The sequence below is a fragment of the Trichechus manatus genome, unplaced genomic scaffold (assembly GCF_000243295.1).
Source record: "Trichechus manatus latirostris isolate Lorelei unplaced genomic scaffold, TriManLat1.0 scaffold00008, whole genome shotgun sequence".
NCBI classification, from domain to species: Eukaryota; Metazoa; Chordata; class Mammalia; order Sirenia; family Trichechidae; genus Trichechus; species Trichechus manatus.
In genome coordinates this window covers 10547528-10570166 of record NW_004443944.1, presented here as the reverse complement: position 1 = coordinate 10570166, position 22639 = coordinate 10547528, and the positions used below count along the sequence as shown (strand labels likewise).

Here is a 22639-nt window from a genome sequence, read left to right as displayed (position 1 = left end):
ATAATCATGGAAGTTTTGGAACAGTGTTTACACATTAAAAGGAAAGAATAATGTTAGGCTCCCAGGCCTAGCCTTTGTCATGAGCAATAGGTAATAATAAAAATGGAAATTCTAAGATCTGGTGATATGAATCCTTTGAGGATTTCTTGGGAAAACTGTGTCTTCTCCTACCTCTATCCTTGTCCTATGGAGTATCATTTCCAAAGGACTCTTTTATTTCCACTTTGTTCCCCTAACAATTCCCTCTTTCCCGATTTCTACTGCTAGGAAATTTCCCCCAAGGATGTGTAACAGAAAGCATGAGGGGATGAATTTAAGGAATATGGGACCTCATTCGAATTTAATTAATTTGAATTTGTCTTGGGTGGGTGCAGTGGGTGATTTAGAGGTTTTTTCCTGCCGTATTTGGAGTCTCCATATATTTTATTTCCCTCTCTTTCAAATGAAGAAATCTTCATGCTGGTTATTTGGAAAACAATATCATTCTGTTTTCTTTTTTTTTTTTCCTGTATTTCTCAACTCCATCCAGAAACAGGAAAGTTGGATCACCCTCAATATCATGGCAAGCTATTTGGGGATCCCATTTGTAATTCAGATGAGTTGCCAGAAACAGGCCAAACATTTTCTTTTCTGACATTGTATAAAAATTGGTTTAAAAACCGCCGATTTTGATACCTATTCTCAGCTCCAAATTGCAAGAGCAAATGACCAGCAATTCAGGTGGAGATCCAGCTGCGTGAACTGTAAACTATTTACTTTATACTTCTTATTCCATGAGAATCTAACAAGAAAGGAGGATGATTCCGGTCAGCAATTTCCAACAGTTATTTCTAACAGGTCTCAGCTCCCACTGGCAAGGATTTTGTTGGTTTGGTTTGGTTTTGTGGACTAGAAAGAATCTGTTAACAGCCTGAGACTATGAAATTAGAGAGTTGCTTTCTCAAAGGATTAAATCCCCAAATACTCTCCAAAAGAAAAGCAGGCTATAATGAAATTCTTATTGTTCGTTAAAAGAGAATGAAAACAATGACATTTTACATGTTGCTTTCTTTTCTCCCTTCAACTGTTCTGAGTTTGCTGTATTATATTATTTATGTCCCTGACTCTTTAGATATGAATGTAGATGACTCTTCATAAAAAAACCAAACCAAACCCGTTGCCGTCGAGTCGATTCCGACTCACAGTGACCCTACAGAACAGAGTAGAACTGCCCAATAGGGTTTCCTAGGCTGTAATCTTTACGGAAGCAGACTGCCACATCTTTCTCCTGCGGAGCGGCTGGTGGGTTCAAATCGCCAATTTTTCAGTTCACGGCCGAGCGCTTAACACTCTGCACCACCAGGACTCCTTCTTTCTACTCTATACAAATGAAAACCAAGGCAATTTCACCAGCTAAGCTATACCTATTCACTATTAGAAAATTATTTTGTCTTTTCTCTTATTTGAATTACCTACAAGTTGCTTTTGCCCACATCTGCGCCGCTCACAGATCACTTTCAAAATTGTTGCCGCGTTAGCATATAACTTGCGCTATTTTGATTATTTAATCCTTGAAAAAAATTCCCTGTGTTCTTTATAGAAATAATTGCATTTTCAAAGGAAATTTCATACCCTTAACATAATAAAAAAAAGCAGTATCATTTGCTATAAACCAAAGAAAACTTTAAAAATAAATAAGACAGTTAACGATAGTATTAACTTCTAGGGGATGCTGTGGTCTGCCAAAAATCTTGACCCAACATCAGCTCTTTGTTAAAAAGGGAGATGAGCAGGGGTTAAAGAAGGGTTAAAGGCTATTCAGAGTAAAGTGAGACCGTCTCTGTGACTGAATCAGAAGGACGGAAAGGAATTTTCCCCTTGCACAATTCGTATTCCATTCACATTCCATAGACACCACCCACAATTACGTCTCCCGCCACCTGTGTCCTGTGCGTTTGTTCGGGGAAGCCCTGATCTGTGTAGTTCAGTTTCGTAGAACTGGAGGTAGGTGGGCTTACCATTTGCCTGAAAAACGTCATCAGGGAGGTTCTTGGTGGTTTGCCCTCTTCTCCTTTGGGTCTTACTTCTGCGGGTTCTGGTGTAGCATCTCCGTCCTCGTTGAGATCCACTGTTTGGGAGGCTGATTCTACTTCCTTGGAGTTTATAATCTCTACTGGTGATTCACACACCACCTGGATTTATTTTGCCAGGTAATAAGACAGTGAAAAAAACAGCACTCTTCCGTATCGTGTTTCATAGAGTAGGGTGCTGGTTGCCCCCTTGTCCATGTCGTCACTATGGGTTAGAAATCTATGGCCATTTCTACACAGGCACATCTATGAGGAAGTAATGCTCACATCAGCTAACACGCTCTCAAACAGCCAAATCTTGAACAACTGCCAAATAGACTGGCTTGGAAGTGGCAAAATTCCTTCCCCATGAAGGCACAAAGCTTTGATAGGAGGTCCCAGCATCTTGGGGAGACTTCCCTCCACAGCATGCCCAATACTTCTTACATTCTAGTAGGCCCACCTCTTCGGGCTGCCACAAAGGTGAAGTACACCTGGCCTGTGCAGAAGCCGGGAACAGCCATTTCACTAACAGTCGAACCTCAGAGAGTGACCAGGATACCTTCCATTCATAGCCTCCTTCCCCTGAATCTGTGGAGAAGCTAACTTGACTTCCTCATTAGTTAATTGATCCCCACTCCCACCCTCGACCCATCATTTGCCATATTACTTAACTGAAGTTTACACTTTCTGAAGAAAAATGAGCCTGGCGAAGAAAACAATGGCTAAATTGTTTACTGCCCCCAGGAAGTTACCTACTGAGCTTCCAAAAACCTGTTGCCGTCAAGTCAATTCCAACTCATAGAGACCCTATAGGACAGAGTAGAACTACCCGACAGGGTTTCCAAGGATATAATTTTTATGCAAGCAGACTGCCATAGCTTTCTCCCACGGAGTGGCTGGTGGGTTCAAACTGCCAACCTTTCTGTTAGCAGTTGAGCGCTTAACCACTGCACCAGCAGCGCTCCTTCCTAGTGAGCTCACTGCCTGTTAAAGTGGCTATAGGGGAGAAAGGGTGGCCAGCATGGGGGTTGGATGCAAGTTCGCATTCACCCTGAGTCTGGTCCCAAGTCAGCTGTCTTTGCACAGCCTCACTCCATTTGTCCTGTGCCCAGTCACACCTGGGACAGTTGCTGCATTTGCCTTGCTCTCAGCAACAGGACAGAATTAACTGACCTGGAGAGGAATTTACATTTTTTTGTCGTTGCTATTTCCTCAGGCAGAGCTCAGCAAACTACTGCACCTGGCCAAATCCAGCCCCCGATCCAAGAATGGTTTTTACATTTTTAATGGGTGTTTAAAACAAACAAACAAAACCCAAGAAGATGAAGAATATGCAACAGAGACTTTATGTGGCCTGCAAAGCCTAAAATATTTACTACCTGGCCCTTTACAGAAGGAGTTTGCCAGCTCTGCTTCAGAGGAAAGCACTATACAGCCAAAGGCATCCTTACATTTGTCTTTGCCGGGGCCAGACCCCAAGCTTCCTCGGAGCCTTGTTCTTCTCACGAGGAAGAAAAGAGCCTTAGTTAGGGCCTTAGCTATTTCCAAAAACAGTATGTTTGTGGAAAAATGATCTTCCTTTCCTTAATAAAGAATAAACCACTGGCTTCCAAATGCCCCAAATGTCCCGAATTGGGAAGAACTTTTAATCTCTGTATTGTCAACTAAAGCAGAGAGGTGGCCATCAAGAAATCAGCATGCAGGAACACCCCGAAATACAGCAATTATATCCAGCAATCTCTCTTCCCCCTTACCATTCTTTAAGATATTGACATGGCTTCCAGTATTTTCTCTTTGTAAATAAAGATCTAGGTTGGGGAGTCACAAACTCAAAGGTCCCCAGGGGGCAAGGCAGGTATTATCAGCATGGACTGACCAAATGTAAGAAGGAACGGTGGGGACTTTGGGGACCAAAAGTCAAGTTGCCCCATCTAAAGAGCTTACAAGAATAAAAACCCTGGACTGGCCAAACAACACATATCTGTGAGTGGACTTCTGCTGCTGGGCTGCTAGTTTTTGACCGTGGCCTATCTCTAGGAAACCAGGCTGAGACTGGAGCCAAACAAGAGATGGAGGTTGGGGGTTGAACACGGATATGGATTTCCAAATCCAGGCCTGATTTAATCCAATTGCATTTCTGCAAAATAAGCTTCACCCAGAAAAGCCCCTGGGGTAAGTGAGAAATGTAGGCAGTCTGCAGAGTGGTTATGAGCACAGGCTTGGAGCTAGCCTGCCTGGGCCTAAGTCCTGACTCTACCCATTTCTGGGGCTCTAATACAAGGACTAGTCCCTGGAGAAGGACATCATGCTTGGTAAAGTAGAGGGTCAGTGAAAAAGAGGAAGACCCTCAACGAGATAGACTGACACAGTGGCTGCAACAATGGACTCAAGTATAACAGTGATCATGAGGATGGCGGGGGACCGGGCTGTATTTTGATCTGTTGTACATAGGGTCGCTATGAGTCGAGACTGACTGGACGGCACCTAACAACAACAACGATACAATGTCGCCACTCAGCGTCCATGTGCCTTTGTTTTCTCCTTTCTTAATGGGAGTAGTACACACTTTAGAAAATTGTTTAGAGGAATAAATGAAGCAATACATGTAACGTTCTTAGAACAGTGGCTGGCATATAATATGTACACAGTTAATGCTTGTGACTGTTATTTGTGTTATTATTAGAGCTATTTACTCCACGGGCATGAATTTTCTGAAATTACCCACCACGTACAGGTCTAATATTTACCCATACCCATTGGTATGCTGACTCATAGTGACCCTATAGCAAACCTGCAGGACAGAGTAGAACTGCCCCCATAGAGTTTCCCAGGCCGTAAATCTTTATGGAAGTAGACCGCCACATCCAGTATTTAGAGATGATTATCTACATCTTACTGTGCCAGCATCAAACCAAGTATTTTTTAAATATTAACTCAATAAATAGTTATAAAGACAGCTCAGGGTAGAGAACATTATCCCCTTTCTACAGATGAAGAACCTGAATGGATGAATGACCTGGCCAAAGTCACATCACAGGTAAGTAACTATCTCAGTGAGGATGGAGTTGTTTGCCAGTAACTGAATATCTAAGAGTGGCTTAACCAAAGAAAACATGGAACACGAAGTTTGAAATTAGGAAGTTCTGGAGTTGGTTGAGCGACTCCACGATGTCTCCCGGAACCCTGGCTCTTCCTCTGACTCAGTCATCTCTGGCATTATACTGAATTCTCATTTTTTAATTTGCCATCTCATGGTCATGAAATAGCTGCTGCAGTTCCAGGCATCACTTCCTCAACCCAATGTCCTAAGAAGGAAGGAAGGTTGTAGGAAAAGACTTGCTCCAAATGACCCTCTGTATTTTGATCCCCTAGGTCAGGGTACATTTCATTGGCCAGAACGAGGTCACATCTTTATCCCTAGACTAACTGCTGGTGAAGTGAATGGGATAACTGGTTTGGACCAATCGCAATAAAATATTTTGGGGGTTTGGTAGTTGCCAACTTTGCATGAGATCCAGGGAAGAATGGTGGAGAGGTTGGAAATAGCCTTTAGGTAGGTAATGAACAGTGTCCACCTGACCCTGGCTTCTGAACTATTCCGTCTTTGAAGATGGCTCCTTTATTGCGTGCAAGGGCCTGGAGGGAAAATTATACAATAGAATGGTGAGAGTTCATGGTAATAGCTTTGCAAATCAATATTATTTGAATGCCAACGGTTCCCTTCCAGGGCCTTTCCGAATGTCTAGAAATGTCAACTCACAAATCCTAGGCCGCTAGTCCATTCTCCAAAACACAACTAATTCAGCAGGCAAAAAAAAAAAAAAAAAAAAGGGACTTCTAGAGACTCACATTAGCTTTGAAGTCAGGCCAAGAAGTTGGCTTTTGGCAGCCAAGGAAAATCCATTGGCATCCAAAGTGGAAAACCCAGAATGACTTGGGTTAAGTGTTGATCGAATTTGCATACACAGACAAATGAATTCTATTTTTATTCGGATCATTTCCCAATTTCCTTTCAGGCTAGAGCTTTGGAAGAAGTTGTGCCTTATTAAGAATATACTACTGCATCTGCACATTTTATTTGGGGTATGGTGGGCACTATGAAAAGCAGATTTGTGCTATATTTTAGAATTAACTCCTTACTGATGGATTGTAATAGGGGATATAGTGTACTTAGCATGAAGATGGTTGGTACGTTTAACAGAGACCATGTAAATTTCAGTAAAGGCCTTTACTTTGTGCTTCAAATTTTGTATCATACTTACTTTGTAAATACAGGTGGGTCTTGCATTGGTAAATAGGTGTGTTTTGGAAAGTTGCAGGTAGAGAACTTAAATAAAATGAACTCAAACATAGTTAAGCTATAAGAACTCACTAGTTAAGGAATTCTTGCAATATGCTTATTGTTATCATTAGCTGCCACTGAATCAGCCCCCAACTCACTTGACTCCATGGACAATGAGATCGGACAGTTGTGACCTGTAGGGTTTTCACTGGCTGATTTTTCAGAAGTAGATCATCAGGCCTTTCTTCCTAGTCTTAGTTTGAAAGCTCCACTGAAATCTGTTTAGCATCATAGCAACACACAGGCCTCCACTGACAGGCAGGTAGTGGCTTGGCCTTGAGGTGTACTGGCCAGAATCGAACGCAAGTCTCCAGCATAGAAGGCGAGAACCCTATCGCTCAACAACCACTATCCCCTGTTGTATGTTAGTCACACCTAATTGTCCTGTTTTGAATGTTTAGAGTACTACATATTGGTTTGACTAATCTCTTTTTTTTGAGAGGAGGGCATCAGACAAACTGTATTTTAGGTAAGCCTTCCCTCCATGTGGGCACTGGGTCAGCTGTGAGATGTACAATTTTACAAGGAAATATAATCACCGATTACTAGGAAGCACTTGCTCATAATGTTCTGTCTCCTGCTCGCTAACCATGACATAAGGTCAGCAAACTTCTTCCTGCAAATGGCCCCGCTGATCATAGAGTCTCTGTTACATCTACCCACCTCTGTCACTGTAGCAGGAAAGCAGCCAGAGACAATATGTAACATTGTCGTATGTGGCTATGTCCTAAAAAACTTTCTTTATGGACATTGATGTTTGAATTTTATGTCATTTTTATGTGTCACGAAATATTCTTCTTTTGATTTTTTTTCCCCCACGGATTTAAAAATGTCAAAACCATTCTGAGCTTACAAGATATACAAAAACAGGTAATGGGCCAGATGTGGCTGTGGGCTGTGGGTTGCCTGCTCCTGAACCAGTTCTTCCTATGCTTCAGGCACTGAACGAGGCACATCACACACCTTATCTCCTTGAATTCTCACAACAACCCTAAGCGGTAGGTAACATTATTTTTGCCATTTAAGAGATAAGTAAACTGAGGCTCAAGTGGTGGCACAGGCTGGAGATGATGGGACCGAGATCACTTTTTAGCCTCATTCCACCCAAATGGTAAGTTGTTAGAAGATGAAATATCAAAACTTGGCAGCATTACTTGTAGGGGTAAGCAATCATTGTAATGCTTCTTTATTTTCCTTAAAAAATACTTTTCTGTCTCCCATAGCCCTGTCTGCTTTGTGTTATCTCTAACTCTCAATTTGTGCTTCTATTTCTGTTTTAAATTTCACACTGGAAATGAAGCACCTTCCGTATGCCTGTTAGAAATCCACTCTGTATTTTAGCATGGGAGCTACAGGAGGCACAGGTGTCTTCAGAACAGCAACTATGCCCTAACAACCAAAAAAAAGTTTCTCTTCAAAGAACTCAGAAACTCAAACCTGACACTCTGGATTTAACCTGTAACTTTTTAATTAAAAACGCCAGGGCGGGAGATTCATGCAGTACCCCTTTGCAGGTTGGTGAGATAACTAGAGGTTTTGAGTCTCTAGAAAATAGCTAGTAAATTCATGAGAACGTTCTGGAATTAAGAGGGATCTGCGCTTTGCTGAACTCCTAGGTTTGTGCTGCAGTTGCTCAAAAAAATAAAAAGAAAGACAACAACATTAACAATTTTAGAAAAGCAGATTTCAAAGATCTTTCTCCGACAAAGGATCATAACACAGCACCTCCGCTTTAATTTCCATTCCACTGGATGGGCAACATTTCTGGAACATGTTTAGATTTTCAACATCTGTTTAGCTTCAGAGGGATAAAAATGAAAACACAAGCCCCATTTATCACCAAGTCAACGTGAAACACTCAGAAAGAGCAACAACATATTTTGCTTTGGCAAAATGATAACGATCAGTTTCTAATCTCAAGGAGCTGTGAATTCACTTATTCCCACTTAAAAATGTTTCCAAAGACTGCACTTCAAGGCAGAGGGTTGCCATTTTGGGTCTGAAACTCACAAGACCAATTTCTCAATCTCCCTGGAAGAGTTTTTGGAAAGATACGTTTTTGTGGATTTTCATATGAAGCCATCTCCTTCAGATATAGATATTTTTCCTTGAAATTTCAGACCACTTTTCTAGAAGATCAAAGACCAAAAAAGACAGTGAGGTTCAACCTATCTATCCCAGATGTAGACCCATCACTGTCAGCTGTCCAGTCTGAGACCAACAGATGTTCTCCTGCCTCAAGCCTCTGCCTGCCCTGGATACCATCCAAAGTTAGTAGAGAGTCTGGGTCACCATAGAAATAAAGATGAAAGAGCAATCAAGATAGAACAGAGGAAAGGATGTGGCATCGTTTCATAAGAAGTGCAAAGCTGTTCTTACATTCGATAGACTCTTTCAGCCCCTCAATGATAACAAATTATTAAATGCTCTGATTTTGCATTTATTTTCCACGGACCCAATGGGAGTTAAAGAGCTGTGGTGGTGCAACGGTTAAGCACTCAGCTGCTAACCAACAGGTTGGCGGTTCAAACCCACCCAGCAGCTCCGAGACAGAAAGACCAGATGATCCACTCCCGTAAAGATTACAGCCTAGGAAACCCTACGGAACAGTTTCACTGTGCCACATGGGGTTGCTATGAGTTGGAAATAGACTAAATGGCACCAAACAGCAACAACAACGAGAGTTACAAATATTCATCCAGTGTCATTCTCCAGTGATCCCTCAGCACGTGAAAGGATGAGAGAGTCTACAGCAGATGGATAACACTTGGACCATGGTAACACTTGGATCATGCAAATACATGGGACCCCTGAGCTGGAAAGACCGCTCGCCCAACACGCCAAAGATGAGAATGGAATGATTCTGTCATTTAACACATAACTTACATTCTCCTCTGAACCTGTGGGGACTGAATCCTCTTTAATTGACTAAAGGGAAGATAAAAAACAAAAGCAAGAGTCAGCATGTTGCAAAAAAGAAACAAGAAAATGTTACAAAAAAAGTGAAGGGTTCCTTGAGCTAGCATTTCCTCCTGGTGCAATTCTCTGACATTGAATTGTTTATGTGTATACTTTGTTCCAAACAGAACTTGAAGGAGGCTTACAGAAATGTAAACAGTATAGCAAGACAATATAAATTAAATTATGTATTTTTTAAATGCAACAAAGGGAAAATAAATATACAAATGCAATGGAGTCAGGAGAGGGGTTACTGCAGAAAGCACAAACCACAAAGCCAGTGGGTAAGACTTCCATTTGCCTATACATTCTGCAGACATTGAAGAAAAGAGGGAAATAATGATCAATCACTCAGTATACCGGGGCTGTTAGGTAAACACAAAGGAGCCGTTTGGGAAAATTCTGTAACAGACTAGAGAAATTCATTCCACCGTCTCCCTACAGTCGGCAGGCCCTTGGAGTGTCAGCCTTGTTCTGATCACAGCACAGTGGCCAGCGTACGACTGTTTCTCACCCCAGCCCTCAATCTGCGCCGATTTCATCAGGCCAGCGTTCAGTTTGGCTAAAACGCTTCTAGGGAGGGCCAAGAGCTGGGCTCCAACACATCCAACTTCAAACATGTTACTCCCTACAGTAATTCTGGCATCTACCGTCCTGCCCCGAGTCTATCAAAGGTCAATGCCACAATCAACACTCCAGCTGACCAAGTCCCAACTTCCGAGTTCATCTTTGTGTCTTTTCTTCAGTGGTTCTTAAACTTTTTTTTTTTTTTGGAGTGGAGCGGTGGGTTACAGACTGCTTTGAGACTGTTTTGAGAGACGTGGCTCTCCTCCCAGGAAAATGAACATAAACAAAATATTTTGCAGATGATTTCAGAGGGTGCTCACGGACCCTCTGAAGCTCATCTCTTGGATTCCAGATTAAGAGCTTGTGGTGGTTAATTTTATGCATCAACTTGGCTAGGCTATGGGGCCTGGTTGTTTGGCGAAACGCTAGTCCAGATTCTGTTAAGAAGTAGTTATATGGGATAAAATCAGGTGCCCTTAAGTAAGGCAGATTTTCCTCCATAATGTGGGTGGGTCTCAGCTAATCAGTTGAAAGCTTTAAGAGCAAAAAGGGAGTTTTCCCTAGGATGTGACATATTCTGTCTCCAGACTACAAATAGACGTTTCCCCCCAACTCCTTTGCTCTTCACTCTTTCTGTCACCTGATCTATGAGTTTTGAGACACAACCAAAAAAAAAAAAAAACCAAGCCCATTGCCGTCAAGTCGATTCTGACTCATAGTGACCCTACAGGACAGAGCAGAACTGCCCCATATGGTTTCCAAGGAGTGCCCGGTGGATTTGAACTGCTGACCTTTTGGTTAGCAGCCGTAGCTCTTAACCACTGCGCCACCAGGGTTTAGGCTGCAGGAGTGTCTAGCCTGTCACCTCACCGCAGATTTTGGACTCACCAGTGTCCCACAATCACTTGAGCCAATTCCTTAAAATAAATCTCTCTCTCCGTCTCTTCCTCTCCCTCTATCTCCAGTTGTTGTCGAGATGATTCTGACTCATGGCTACCCCGTATGTTTCAGAGTAGAACAGCACCTCAAAGGATTTTCAATGGCTGATTTTTTGGAAGTAGATCACCAGGCCTTTCTTCCAAGGTGCCTCTGGGTGGACTTAAACTGTCAACCTTTTGGTTAATAGCTGAGCATGTTAACCAACGGCATGACCCAAGGACTCCGTTTATGTCCATCAGGCTATGAAACTTGCTGAATATTTGATATCTGCTGATACCTGCTATGTGAAGGAGCACTGGTGGCACAGTGGTTAAGCACTCGGCTGCTAACCAAAAGGTCGGCAGTCTGAACCCACCAGCCGCTCTACGGAAGAAAGATGTGGCAGTCTGCTTCTGTAAAGATTACAGCCTTGGAAACCCTATGGGGCAGTTCTACTCCGTCCTATAGGGTTGCTACGAGTCGGAATCGACTCGAAGGCAACAGGTTTGGTTTTGACTTTTTATATATGTAAGGAATTTAGCAGAGTGCCTGCACATAGTAAGTGTTCAATGAACAACAGTAATTTTTATGAACGCTGGGAAGAAGAGTGAAAAACTAATCGTATTAAGACCTATTTAAGACTCGTCGTAAACCTGTTTAAGTCCCTTCTTAAACTCTTCCATGTTGCTTTTGAAATTTCCTTAAGTCTGCTCAGGTCAAATATATATTTTCTCCCAAACCCGTTATAAACAGACACTTTTAGCAACACCCCCAGGCTATAGTAGGTTCCAAAGGCAGAATGGGGTAGGGGAGATGTAGGTCTCTGTTAAAATCCTAATGACCTGTTGTCTTATAGTACAGTGTCATGTTGACCTTTGAAAAACAAAGATTCTGGAACATACTAACTTTTGTCCACTGTGTCAGTATTTTGAGATCTTTATCGTTTACCCTTTTGACTGCATTGATGAACCCACCCAGTGTGTAAACTTGATAGGTGTGCTTCTTATGTCATTGCCCAAGTGACTGATAAAAAATTTGAATCAACAGGGCCAAGGTCATGTTCCAGAGGCCTTCCGGAAAAGAGCTTCTTGCAATGTGGTTTTGTTCCTTTAACAGATAATCTTTGGGGCTTGCACCACTCCTTGTTGACGCTCACCGGATGCAACTCTACAGAACTAACAAGGTTAATACTTAAAAAGGTAATAATACTGTGACAACCCACATTATTGGACTGTGTCTGGCTGTGGGTTAAAAGCTTTATATTGGTATTCCAAGTCAGTGTTCAAAATGGAAGCAGACTGTCCCTAATTTCTAGGGTTCTGCTCCAACAACTATTGAACTTTTGCTCCTACTGTAAATCATCCCTCCCTTGGGGGTTGGAGGTGTGCCCCTTTTCTGCTTGAAAACTGACTGATGCATTACAGCATCCTCATTGAGCCTGTTCTTCGAGTCAAGCATTTGGTCTGTATTTGTACTTCGCAAAGTTTCCATGCCCGATGATGTGGCTGTTGTTAGCTGCCATTGAGTTGACCCCCAATTCATGGTGACCCCATGCACAATGCTGCCTAGTCCTGCACCATCCCCGTGATTGGTTGTGGATCGGACTGTTGTGATCCATAGGATTTTTGGAAGTAGATTTCCAGGCCTTTCTTCCTAGTCTGTCTTAGTCTGGGAGCTCTGCTGAAACCTGTTCAGCAGCATAGCAACACACAAGCCTCCAGTGACAGACAGGTGGTGGCAGACCATGAGGTACATTGACCGAGAGTCAAACTCGGCTCTCCCGCATGAAAGGCGGGAATGTGCCCGGTGTCTCTGCTCAATACACGGTTGTAGATGAAAGCCTCAAGCACCTTCTTCCTTTTCTCTGTTTCCCACACAGCAGAAAGCCTATCAATTCAGGAACCAGGAAAAACAGAATTCAATTCCTTATTTTCTGCTGCCAATAAGGAGTGTGTTACGGTGGATAAGCTTCAAAGCAGGGCTTCCAACCAGTGTGTTCCGGTTCGAACCCCTGATGAGAATTTGTATTTCCGCCCCAGATATACTGAATCAGAATCTACATTTTAACAAGATCCCCAGGTCATTCTTATGTATAATAAATTTTGAGAGCCACTGATCTGCTAGTACTGCAAAGGGTTTGGTTTCGGTTTGATCTCTTACTGGTTCTCAGAACTGGTCCCTAACCAGCAGCATTAGCATCATCTGGGAACGTGTTAGAAATGCAAATTCTCAGCAGGGGTTCAAGCTTGACTGAAACCAGTTCGAAGCCCTGCTTCAAAGAGGAGAAAAGATGACTTGGTTCTTCTACACACGGAATGTAGCCCTCAGTGAGAGAGAACAAGAGTGATTTTAAAGTGCAATTCAGTTTCCGTAGACCAAGAGGCATTTATGAGGTTAACAAGATTCCCAGTCAGAGGAACATAATATGTGGGGCTCATCAGGAAACAGAGGGTGTGAGATTCTCATTCAAGGAAAAAAACAGAACTAACTTTGTCTTCTTCAATGAACTGGGCATCTGGTTATTAACGGATGAGTATGAAGACAGTCCTGCCTCATCAACAACAATAACAAGTCAGTCTCTAATCTGAAGGAGCCAGTTTGGACACTTTTTTTTTTTAAATTTTTTATTGTCCTTTAGATGAAGGTTTACAGAACAAATAGTTTCTCATTAAACAGTCAGTACACATACTGTTTTATGACGTTGGTTAACAAGCCCGCAACATGTCAACACTCTCCCTTCCCGACCTTGAGGACCTTTTTTTGGTGAAAATATAGATAGCGAAACTTGCACTATTTTGAAAGTTTCTCCATGTACAATTCAGTGACATCGATTACATCCTTCCAGTTGTGCTGCTATTCTCACTATCCTTTTCCAAATTATTCCGTCACCATTATCTTCAACTCACTGCCAGTCTGGACACATTTGTTGCTGAGCATAAGGAGCTAAATTCAAGTTGCTGAACTTGAATAAAAGGGCTCCTCTCCTTTAAAGAGGTGGCACAGTGGTTAAGAGCTCGGCTGCTAACCAAAAGGTCAGCAGTTCGAATCCACCAGCCGCTCCTTGGAAACCCTATGGGGCAGTTCTACTCTGTCTTATAGGGTCGCTATAAGTGGGAACCGACTTGACAGCAATGGGTTTGGTTTTTGTTATATCCTTTAAAGAGCGCGTTCAATCCCTAAAAGAAAGTTCCTTTAACCTACTCTCACATGGTAGCACTTAAGGCAACAGACAGCCTGTTGCCAGGAGGCCTTCCGGAAGCTTTGTTTTGATCATGTGACAGCTCTCCTGCACTCTTTAATTTCACAGGAGCCCTAAGACCTCTCTGCTCAAGCCCGGATTTTCCAGCCCATCTTTCAGTGTTTTCATAATGGCCCAGACCTTCTTAACCAGAATCCCAGTGGGAGAGAGGGCATACAAATCTGTCTTTTAAATAAACACTCCAGATGATTCAGAAGAAAGTTAACATACTGTTTGTCTATTTGGACCTACGCTGCTTGCTCCCTTTTCTCAACACCCATAGTATTTGTCACCTGCAGCCCATAAATTAATGCTGTTGTTGGTTGCTGTCAAGGCGATTCCAACCTATGGTGACCCCATGTATTACAGAGTAGAACTCCCCTTAAGGGTTTTCTTGGCTGTGAGCTTTTACAATAATTTTCACTTTGATTTCAAACGGTCTGTCCCATGATTGGAAATTTTTTCTTGTTGTTTGGTGAGTCCATTCTGATTCATAGTGACCCTGCGTGACAGAGTAGAACTGCCCCATAGGGTTTTCTCGGCTGTAATCTTTACAGAAGCAGATTACCAGACCTTGCTCCAAGGAGTCACTGGGTGGGTTCCAACGGCCAACCTTTAGGTTAGCAGATGAGTGCTTAACCGTTTACACCACCAGGGCTCTTTCTTGGCTATAATTTTAATGGAAGCAGATTGCCAGGCCTTTTCTTCCACCACTGGGTGGGTTCACACCACCAACCTTTAGGTTTGCAGTTCAGTGTAAACTATTTATGGTGCTTGTGGATCTTCCGTAAATGAATACTGGATCACAAACTTCATTGTTTTGGAATGGGACGCTCACTCACTGAATGCCAGTCACCTTCCGTTTGTTTTCTTACTCAGTCCTCCCAATAAGCATGGGAGGAAGGTATCAGTGGCCAGTTTTATAGCTGAAGAAACGGATGCTCAGAGGGTTTAAGTGATCCATGCAAATTCAAACAGCTAGTGACTATCAGAGCTGAGATTTGATTATGTGTCTCTTTGGCTTCAGAGCTCACATCATTTTTCTACTCCCACCATTTGACTCCTCCAAAGGAAAGCAGGAAAAGGGCTATTTTGAGGTGATATTCCAAATACTTTATTTACTAATTGCTTGCACATATGTGAGAGTGTGTGCGCATACATGTGTGCGTGTCTTGTGCCTCCAAGTGGATTTCAAGTCTTTTGATGATAGCAAAGGGGTCTCCTATTTGTTTGTGCCCGGGTGGTATCGGCACCAGAAGCCACACTTGGGCATTGAGATCATGACCAGCCATTGTTCATACTTGTAGATATTATGAGGACACCATTCATTGAGCACTCACTGGGTCTCAGGTGCTCTCTATGTACAATTATTTCATCCTTATAACAACACTGTAAGATAAAAACGTCTTCCCTATGTTTTAGGTGCCATCGAGTTGGTTCTGACTCATAGCGACCCTGTATACAACAGAACAAAGTACAGCCTGGTCCTGCGCCATCCTCACAATCGTGACTATGTTTGTGTCCACTGGTGCTGCCACTGTGCCCATCCATCTCGTTGAGGGTCTTCCTCTTTTTCGCTGACCTTCTACTTTACCAAGCATGACGTCCTTCTCCAGGGACTGGTCCCTCTTGATAACACGTCCAAAGTAAGTAAGACAAAGTCTTGCCATCTTGCTTCTAAGGAGCATTCTGGCTGGACTTCTTCCAAGACAAATTTGTTCATTTTTCTGGCAGTCTGTGCTATATTCAATATTCTGTTACAGATAAGAAAACAGGGGCTCCAAGGGTGTCCAATGTTACACAGCCTCATCTTTCTGACTCTGGCTGTGATGCAAGACTTGCTCTACACAAGGTTTTTCATGATCATCTATTCCAACCCTTTCATTCAACAAATGAGGAATGAGAAACTCAAACAGAGCAAGTAAATTTTGCAAGGTCACAGAGCACGCGGCAGCCCATTTAACCCAGAACCGTAAAAGGCATGTTCAATTCAGTAACGTTGGGTTTTAACCATTTTTTGGAAAGTACACTGCAACCGGAAGTTGATTTCTTCAAAGGTTATTGTTGTTGTTTTTGTATAATAAGAATTACTTCAGTAATCAAGACTATGCATTCAAATGACTTATAGTTTCATATTCAAAGCCTGCTGTGGGAAAAAATCCATTTCTGATGTTCTTAATTGCAGACTTTTAGACTCAGAAGCCAGCCTACTTAAAAGCTTCTCAATTAAAAGAAAGAGTGTGCAGGGTTAGTTATCCATGAAAACATAAGAATTTCCTAGCTTTCCCTCCCGTTTTTAAAAATTTTTTCAAGAACGATTTTTATAGCTAGAATTCATTCCACTTCAAGGAAAAGCAGACAAAGGTCCTCATTTTGTGTTCTACTTGAACATAAGCTCCCCCACAAGAATGTCCCTATGGGTGTGCAGGATCTGGTTCCCAGCCGTCTCTGCCAGGCCTGGGACACTTCAGCACAAATGATTTATCATATAGAACTCAGCACAAAGAAAGTGATTAAAAACATGGCTGAACAAGTGGATCGTCCCTATTTTACTTTCATGTGGAGCTATTTTTTTCTGATTGGGTGAAAGAAGGAAAGACAAGATTTACAGGTGATTTGGTGTTTATCATTTTTTACAATCTACTAAAGAAATAAATCTGGATAATGACTCAAAAAAAAAAACAGTGGGACTGAAATAAATGGATTCTGCCATTAGAGAGATGAATGTCAAGTGGTCCTTACTTTTATTTTCAATGGGGACAGCTTGAACGTCAAGGAACCAATGCATCCCTTATAAATCCCCAGGACAAGGAAAGAGAAAGCCCTGGAGGCAATCACTCAGGGGCTTCCAAAACTGGACAGAACAAAAGACAATGAAGCTGACCTGGTCAGTGCCTCCACCTCCCGAGCACAGCAGAAATAAATTGCACAGGTAACAACACCGCTCGTCGGCACTTTTGGTGTTCAAATATGGTCGCCTAAGTCACCTCCCTTGCCACCGATACGCACACGTAACTCGCTCAGAAACACTTCCCTACATTATATTGTTGGTAAAAGATTTAAAAAAATAAATAACTGGTGGTTGTTGAGGAAGGAGATCAGAACAGAATGCCAACTGACACCAATCCAGGTTTTCATTAAATAGTGGAGTTTGCGTTCTGGGCAGAACCTAGAAGGAAGATTCCCGAACAACAGGAGACAAGCAGGGAAGGGGTGCAGGAATCCACCTGGATTCTGGCCAAGAAAATATAACTAACACCACAGTGCAACTTGTATTTGTCTCCCGCCTTCCTTGTGTTAAGAGGCATATAGATGTTTGGATGAAATTACTGGGGTGGATTTTTCAGCTCTATGAATTCACCCCCCCACCCGCCACACACACTTCTTGCTTGTCTTTTGGCCAAATATAAAACAGGCATAAGTTTGGAACATGTGTGGCAGCTGTGGTTTACTCAGCAACGGTGATGAAGCAATAGCTCTCAGAATCACTCGACCCCTCTCCCCCACTTCCCTGTACAACACACACCCCGGACACTTTAATGCTAGAGGAAAAAAAAAAAAAAAAAATCAGTGGTTAGCAGTTTCCTATAGCCAAGCACAATACGTAGTCACCCTGGTGGTGACCTGCTGGAGAACTGCTGGACACCCTCCCTGGCTTTCCAAAGGAAAGCGAGACCTAGTGGTTCCTAATGACTCATTATGTCTGTCTGGGGAACAGAGAAGATAAAGCAGGGCTTCCAACTGGTTCCTTCTGATTCAAACCTCTGCTGAGAACGCATATTTCTAACAAGTTCCCAGGTGATGCTAATGCTGCTGGTCAGGGACCGATTCTGAGAACCACTAGTAAAGCAGTCGGTCTCAGAAATTATTATACATAAGAATCACTCAGGTATTAGTTAAAATGTAGATTCTGATTCAGTATATCTGGGGTGGAAATGCAAATTCTTAGCAGGGGTTCAAACTGGAATGAACTGGTTGGAAGCCTGGATAAAAAAAACCCAGAGGTGGTGCATCTTACCAGGCCAAGAGCTCTCAGAGGAAACCCGGAGGAAGCTATAAGTGATAAACCATTTTAGAAAAAAACCGAAATCATGATACACCACAACCCCGTGTCATGAACCGGAATCATTCTAAGAGTGAAAAATTCTACTTGTCCATTTCCTTTTCTTTCACATGAAACCCATGGGCTCAACGTGACAGGCATTTCATTCTTCCTGGGAGTAAATCAGAAGTCTTCAACCTAATGGCAAGTTGAATCATTTTTGGAGAAGATAAAGAAACTCCATGCATGGCTGAATACATCGATTGACCCAACAGTAACAATCTCTCAAGTCATCCCAGCTCAAAAGGACTCTGCACATCTTGGAGAGTCTTGAAAATAAGGCTCACCTTTTTCCAGAACAGTTTGCCCAGAGGCAGAGAGGTAGGCCCCGCTTTCTCCTTGGTACCTTCCTTTGCCATCTCAGGGGAAGCTGCCGACGGCACGTGTCCCGGGGGGTTGGAGCCTTTAGGATTCTTGGCTGCCCCTTGGGTCTCCTGGGGTATGAAGTTGGCTTTGTCTGACGTGGGGTCAGCCGCAGTAGGGGGTGACTTTTCAGCACCCTGTAGAGTTAATAATTAAAAGAAGGGGAAAAAAATTCAAAATGATCTCAAGAATTCAAAACTAAAAGATGTCTTTTGTAAAATAAACACAGGCTGTGGTTATGTTAATTGTCTTCTTTGTAATTTTCTGCATTTTCCAAACATTCTACTATGAACATGGATGTGTTAAAATCTTGAAAGAAAAAAGTCAAGATATTTTCCTTTTGGAAAAAATATAAAACCATTTTTTTAATTATGTTCATGTAAATAGTTAGCGATGAAGGGGATGTTAAAAGACACTTCGCTGTTAGAAGATGGCATTCTTGTTTTTATTGTTGTGCTTTAAGTGCAAGTTTACAATTCAAGTTAGTCTCTCATACAAAAATTTATACACACATTGTTATGTGACCCTTATTGCTCTCCCTATACTGTGACAGCACACTCCTCCTCTCCACCCCGGATTTCCCGTGTCCATCCAACCAGCTCCTGACCCCCTCTACCTTCTCATCTCACCTCGGGACAGGAGCTGCCCATTTAGTCTCATGTATCTGCTTGACGAAGATGACATTCTTATCGAGGCCATTGGTCTCCAGATGGTTTTGATTGCGTCCGCATCATTAAAAACATTTTGAACTTTCACCTCAATACATGCGTTTGTTTATGTATGTGTTATAAGCATGTACTGATTATCTAAATTAGAATTAAAGAAGGGTTGAAATAAATGTAATTTAAAACAGAAATTCTGAACTTTTCTTCCTGCATTCCATTTTGGAGATCACTGATGCAGGCTCAAAGTAAATACTACAGAACCTGTGAGAGCCGGAACTCGACAGGACTGCCTTGTTTTTCCGGGTCTCAAAAGTTTTCCACCTTTGACAGGTCTCAAAAGTTTTACCACTTTTCAATCGCTGGTTTTAGCGGAAAATATTTGAATTCTCCTTCTCTGACAGGTTTCCGCCTTACACAGGTTCTGGCTTTCGCAGGTTTCACTGTGTAAGACAGCTAGCCTGGAACTCAGGGAAGGCGTTTGAATTGGAAGAGCATCACCCCCTATCTTCACTTTTAGATCCAGCCCCTACACCCTACAATTAGCACTTCTTTAAATGCTATTCATGCAAGTCATCCAGTCCCTATTCTCTCGCTCGCTCTCCTCTCCCTCCCTCCGCCCCCCTCAGTGGCTAAGATCCAAATCCGGGACATCCGACTTCTTGTAGTGACCAGGCTGTTAATTCCTCGCTCTGCCACCTCCTGAGTCATGGAATAAAGGAAGCGTTGGGAGAATTATAGTCGAAATTTGTCTTGACCTGAGTAAAGATTGGCACTAAAAAATTTAACACTAGGTTTCTCTGACCTAACCTCCTTGCCTTAAACATCTTTGTTTTACCGTTTTTGCTCCAGGGACCTGTGACTCAGTCCCTGGAAATTCCCAGGGATGTCAGCTATTTGACTACATTTTCTTACTAAAAGAGGGGGGGGGCTGGCAGTAAAAACGGGGTGTGGACAAGTTCAGGAAGTTTCATACTATTTCTGATGCTGGAAAGAGCCGCGCTCGCAATTCCACAAACGGAGAGCTCGAGGCCCGTGATCTGCCCAACACTGAGTGGCACAACCTAACTCCAGTCTAGATTTGTGGCTCCTATCGAGCGTGCTTTCCACCGCAGCACTTTGCCTCTCCGAAGGGTGTTTGCAAATAGCATGAAATTTAGTAAGACACAGTATCTTCTGTACTAACTTTGTTGCTACTAAGCAGGACTCATTTACTGAGCAGACTCTGAGTTCGAATCAGGAGTTAAAGGGCCAAAGTACAGAAATGACTTTTGGGATAATTGAAAATTAAAGAAGAATCATAGTTTCATTTAAGAGAGCACAAAACTGCACAGTGCTGGAATTTAAAATAATTCCTGCATTTTATAGACAGTGAAGTCCAAATGGCCTCTGCTCAATCCTCACTTATCACCATGGTTAGTTAGATTCCAAAGACCAGGTCATGATGCGGAAATGGAGAATGACCACATCAGATAACAAAATGAAGGATGATTACATCATTACACAACTGCCAAACCTCTGAGAATCATGGCCTTAACCATCAAAGGCAGCATTACTCTCGCCTTGCACCTTGGCGTTCATTACTGCCAGACATATGTCGTTAACACACAGAATAGTAGGATAGTAGTTTTTACTGTTGTGATGAATGCGAAGTGTCGGATAATGAGATGGTCAGGAAGTGAGGAGTAGGTGTTGTTCATCAAGTTCTGTGTCACGTATGTCCCAGATGGTCTTGGCACCTGGTGCTGTTTTAGCTCTACATGGTAATTAAATTAAAGGGGACTGCCTAAAGGGTTAATACCCCCTGCCAAGTTGCTTGCCTTTTTTTTTTTTTTCCAGAACACATGAAAAAGACAGTAATATTTATTCATCTATTCACCCTCCCTCCCCACAAAAATGCACTGAGTGCTCTCTATGAGCCATGATGTGTACTACGTGCTAGGATCTCACGTGTCCTAACAGAGTTTGGAGCCCTGGTGGTACAGTGGTTAAGAGCTCGACTGCTAACCAAAAGTTAGGCAGTTCAACTCCACCAGCCTCTCCTTGGAAACCCTATGGGTCAGTTCTATTCCATCCTAGAGTGTCACCATATTACAAGGGTATATCTGTATTATATTTATAATAATATAATAACTCTACTGTTGCTGTTAGGTGCTGTCGAGTGGATTCCGACTCATAGCGGCCCCATGTGATAGAGTAGAACTGGCCCACAAGGTTTTCTAGGCTGTAATCCTAATGGAAGCAGATCACCAGGTCTTTATCTCATGGAGCCATGGCGTGCTTTTGAACCGCCAACCTTTTGGTTGGCAGCTGAGTGCTTAAACATTGCACCACCAGGGCTCTGCATAATTATTTGCTGAATGTGTGTCTCCCTTGCTAGACTGTGAGCTCTGTGAAGGTAAGAACGCTTATACTTTGGCCATCCTTGTATTCCTAGCTCCCACTGGTCACAGTGTGTGGCATGCAATAAGTATTAAAGGAATAATTATATGGAAGCAACCAGAGAGAGATGCCCACTTCATGTTGCCACGTATTCTCTCCTTACTCAGCTAGAGTCACAATCAGAAGACCATTAGCCTTTTCTTCTCTCCCTGCCCACACCTCTCCTCACTTCCCAAAGAGGTCCCCCAAGTGGCATCCTGCCAGCATCAACCAGCTTAATACTCTTTATTTGAAGTACAGAGACTATAAAAATTCTAGTCATGTTTATCAGAGACAATCCCTTGAATAGGGTGGCCAGATTTAGCAAATAAAAATACAGGCTGCCCAGTTAAATTTGAATTTCAGGTAAAAGATGAATAATATTTTAGTATAAGTATGTCCCAAATATTGCATGGGACATACTTATATTTATACTAAAAAAAAAAAAGAAAGACTCGTTTGTCCAAAATTTGAATCACATTATTATATATTAAATTGTATATATATTTTCTCTGGCATTGCTACCCATGACACCCTAACGTATCAGATTTGGAGACCGTGTATCAGCTGGTCTTAGCTTCTTCTGTCATTTCACTTTGTCTTTGCATTTGGGTTGTGGGAGGGGGGACGCGTTAGTGGGTGACCACATTACACGGAGAACTGAAAAGCAGCGAACGTGCAGCAGAGCTTACGAATCACACGAGCCAGCTGCTAACGTTTTAGCTGCCTTGCAGAGAGGGCGGGCCCTGGGAAAACCTCAGTGGGGAGAGGAGCGCTTCTGGCCAGGCCAAGAACATTCTAAAACCATGCCTTGCCTTGTGTGCAGGTTATTGTTAAATGGTGGAGAACGTGTGAAAAAGGGTCATTCCGGTGGTGACCCATGTGATTAAGCCAAGGAAAAGAGACTCAGCTTCACCAAAGGAAAGCTGATACTTTTATTTATAACAATAGACCTACTGGATTTTGTAATCTCACCCCTCTGCCACTTTTTGAAACTAAGAGAATTCTTTTTATAGG

At 42.6% G+C, this 22639-nt stretch overlaps 1 protein-coding gene across 1 annotated transcript in view; it reads right to left on the bottom strand.

Moving 5' to 3' along the window:
- BCAS1 (brain enriched myelin associated protein 1) overlaps positions 1-22639 on the bottom strand; it is a 98644-nt gene that overhangs the window by 19506 nt on the left and 56499 nt on the right. The window contains exons 7-9 of the mRNA XM_023741439.1: positions 18464-18676; positions 9280-9321; positions 1998-2171 (exon numbers count right to left, since the gene is read on the bottom strand). Coding sequence (XP_023597207.1) covers positions 1998-2171; positions 9280-9321; positions 18464-18676 — 429 coding nt within the window. The remainder of the gene's footprint in view (positions 1-1997; positions 2172-9279; positions 9322-18463; positions 18677-22639) is intronic.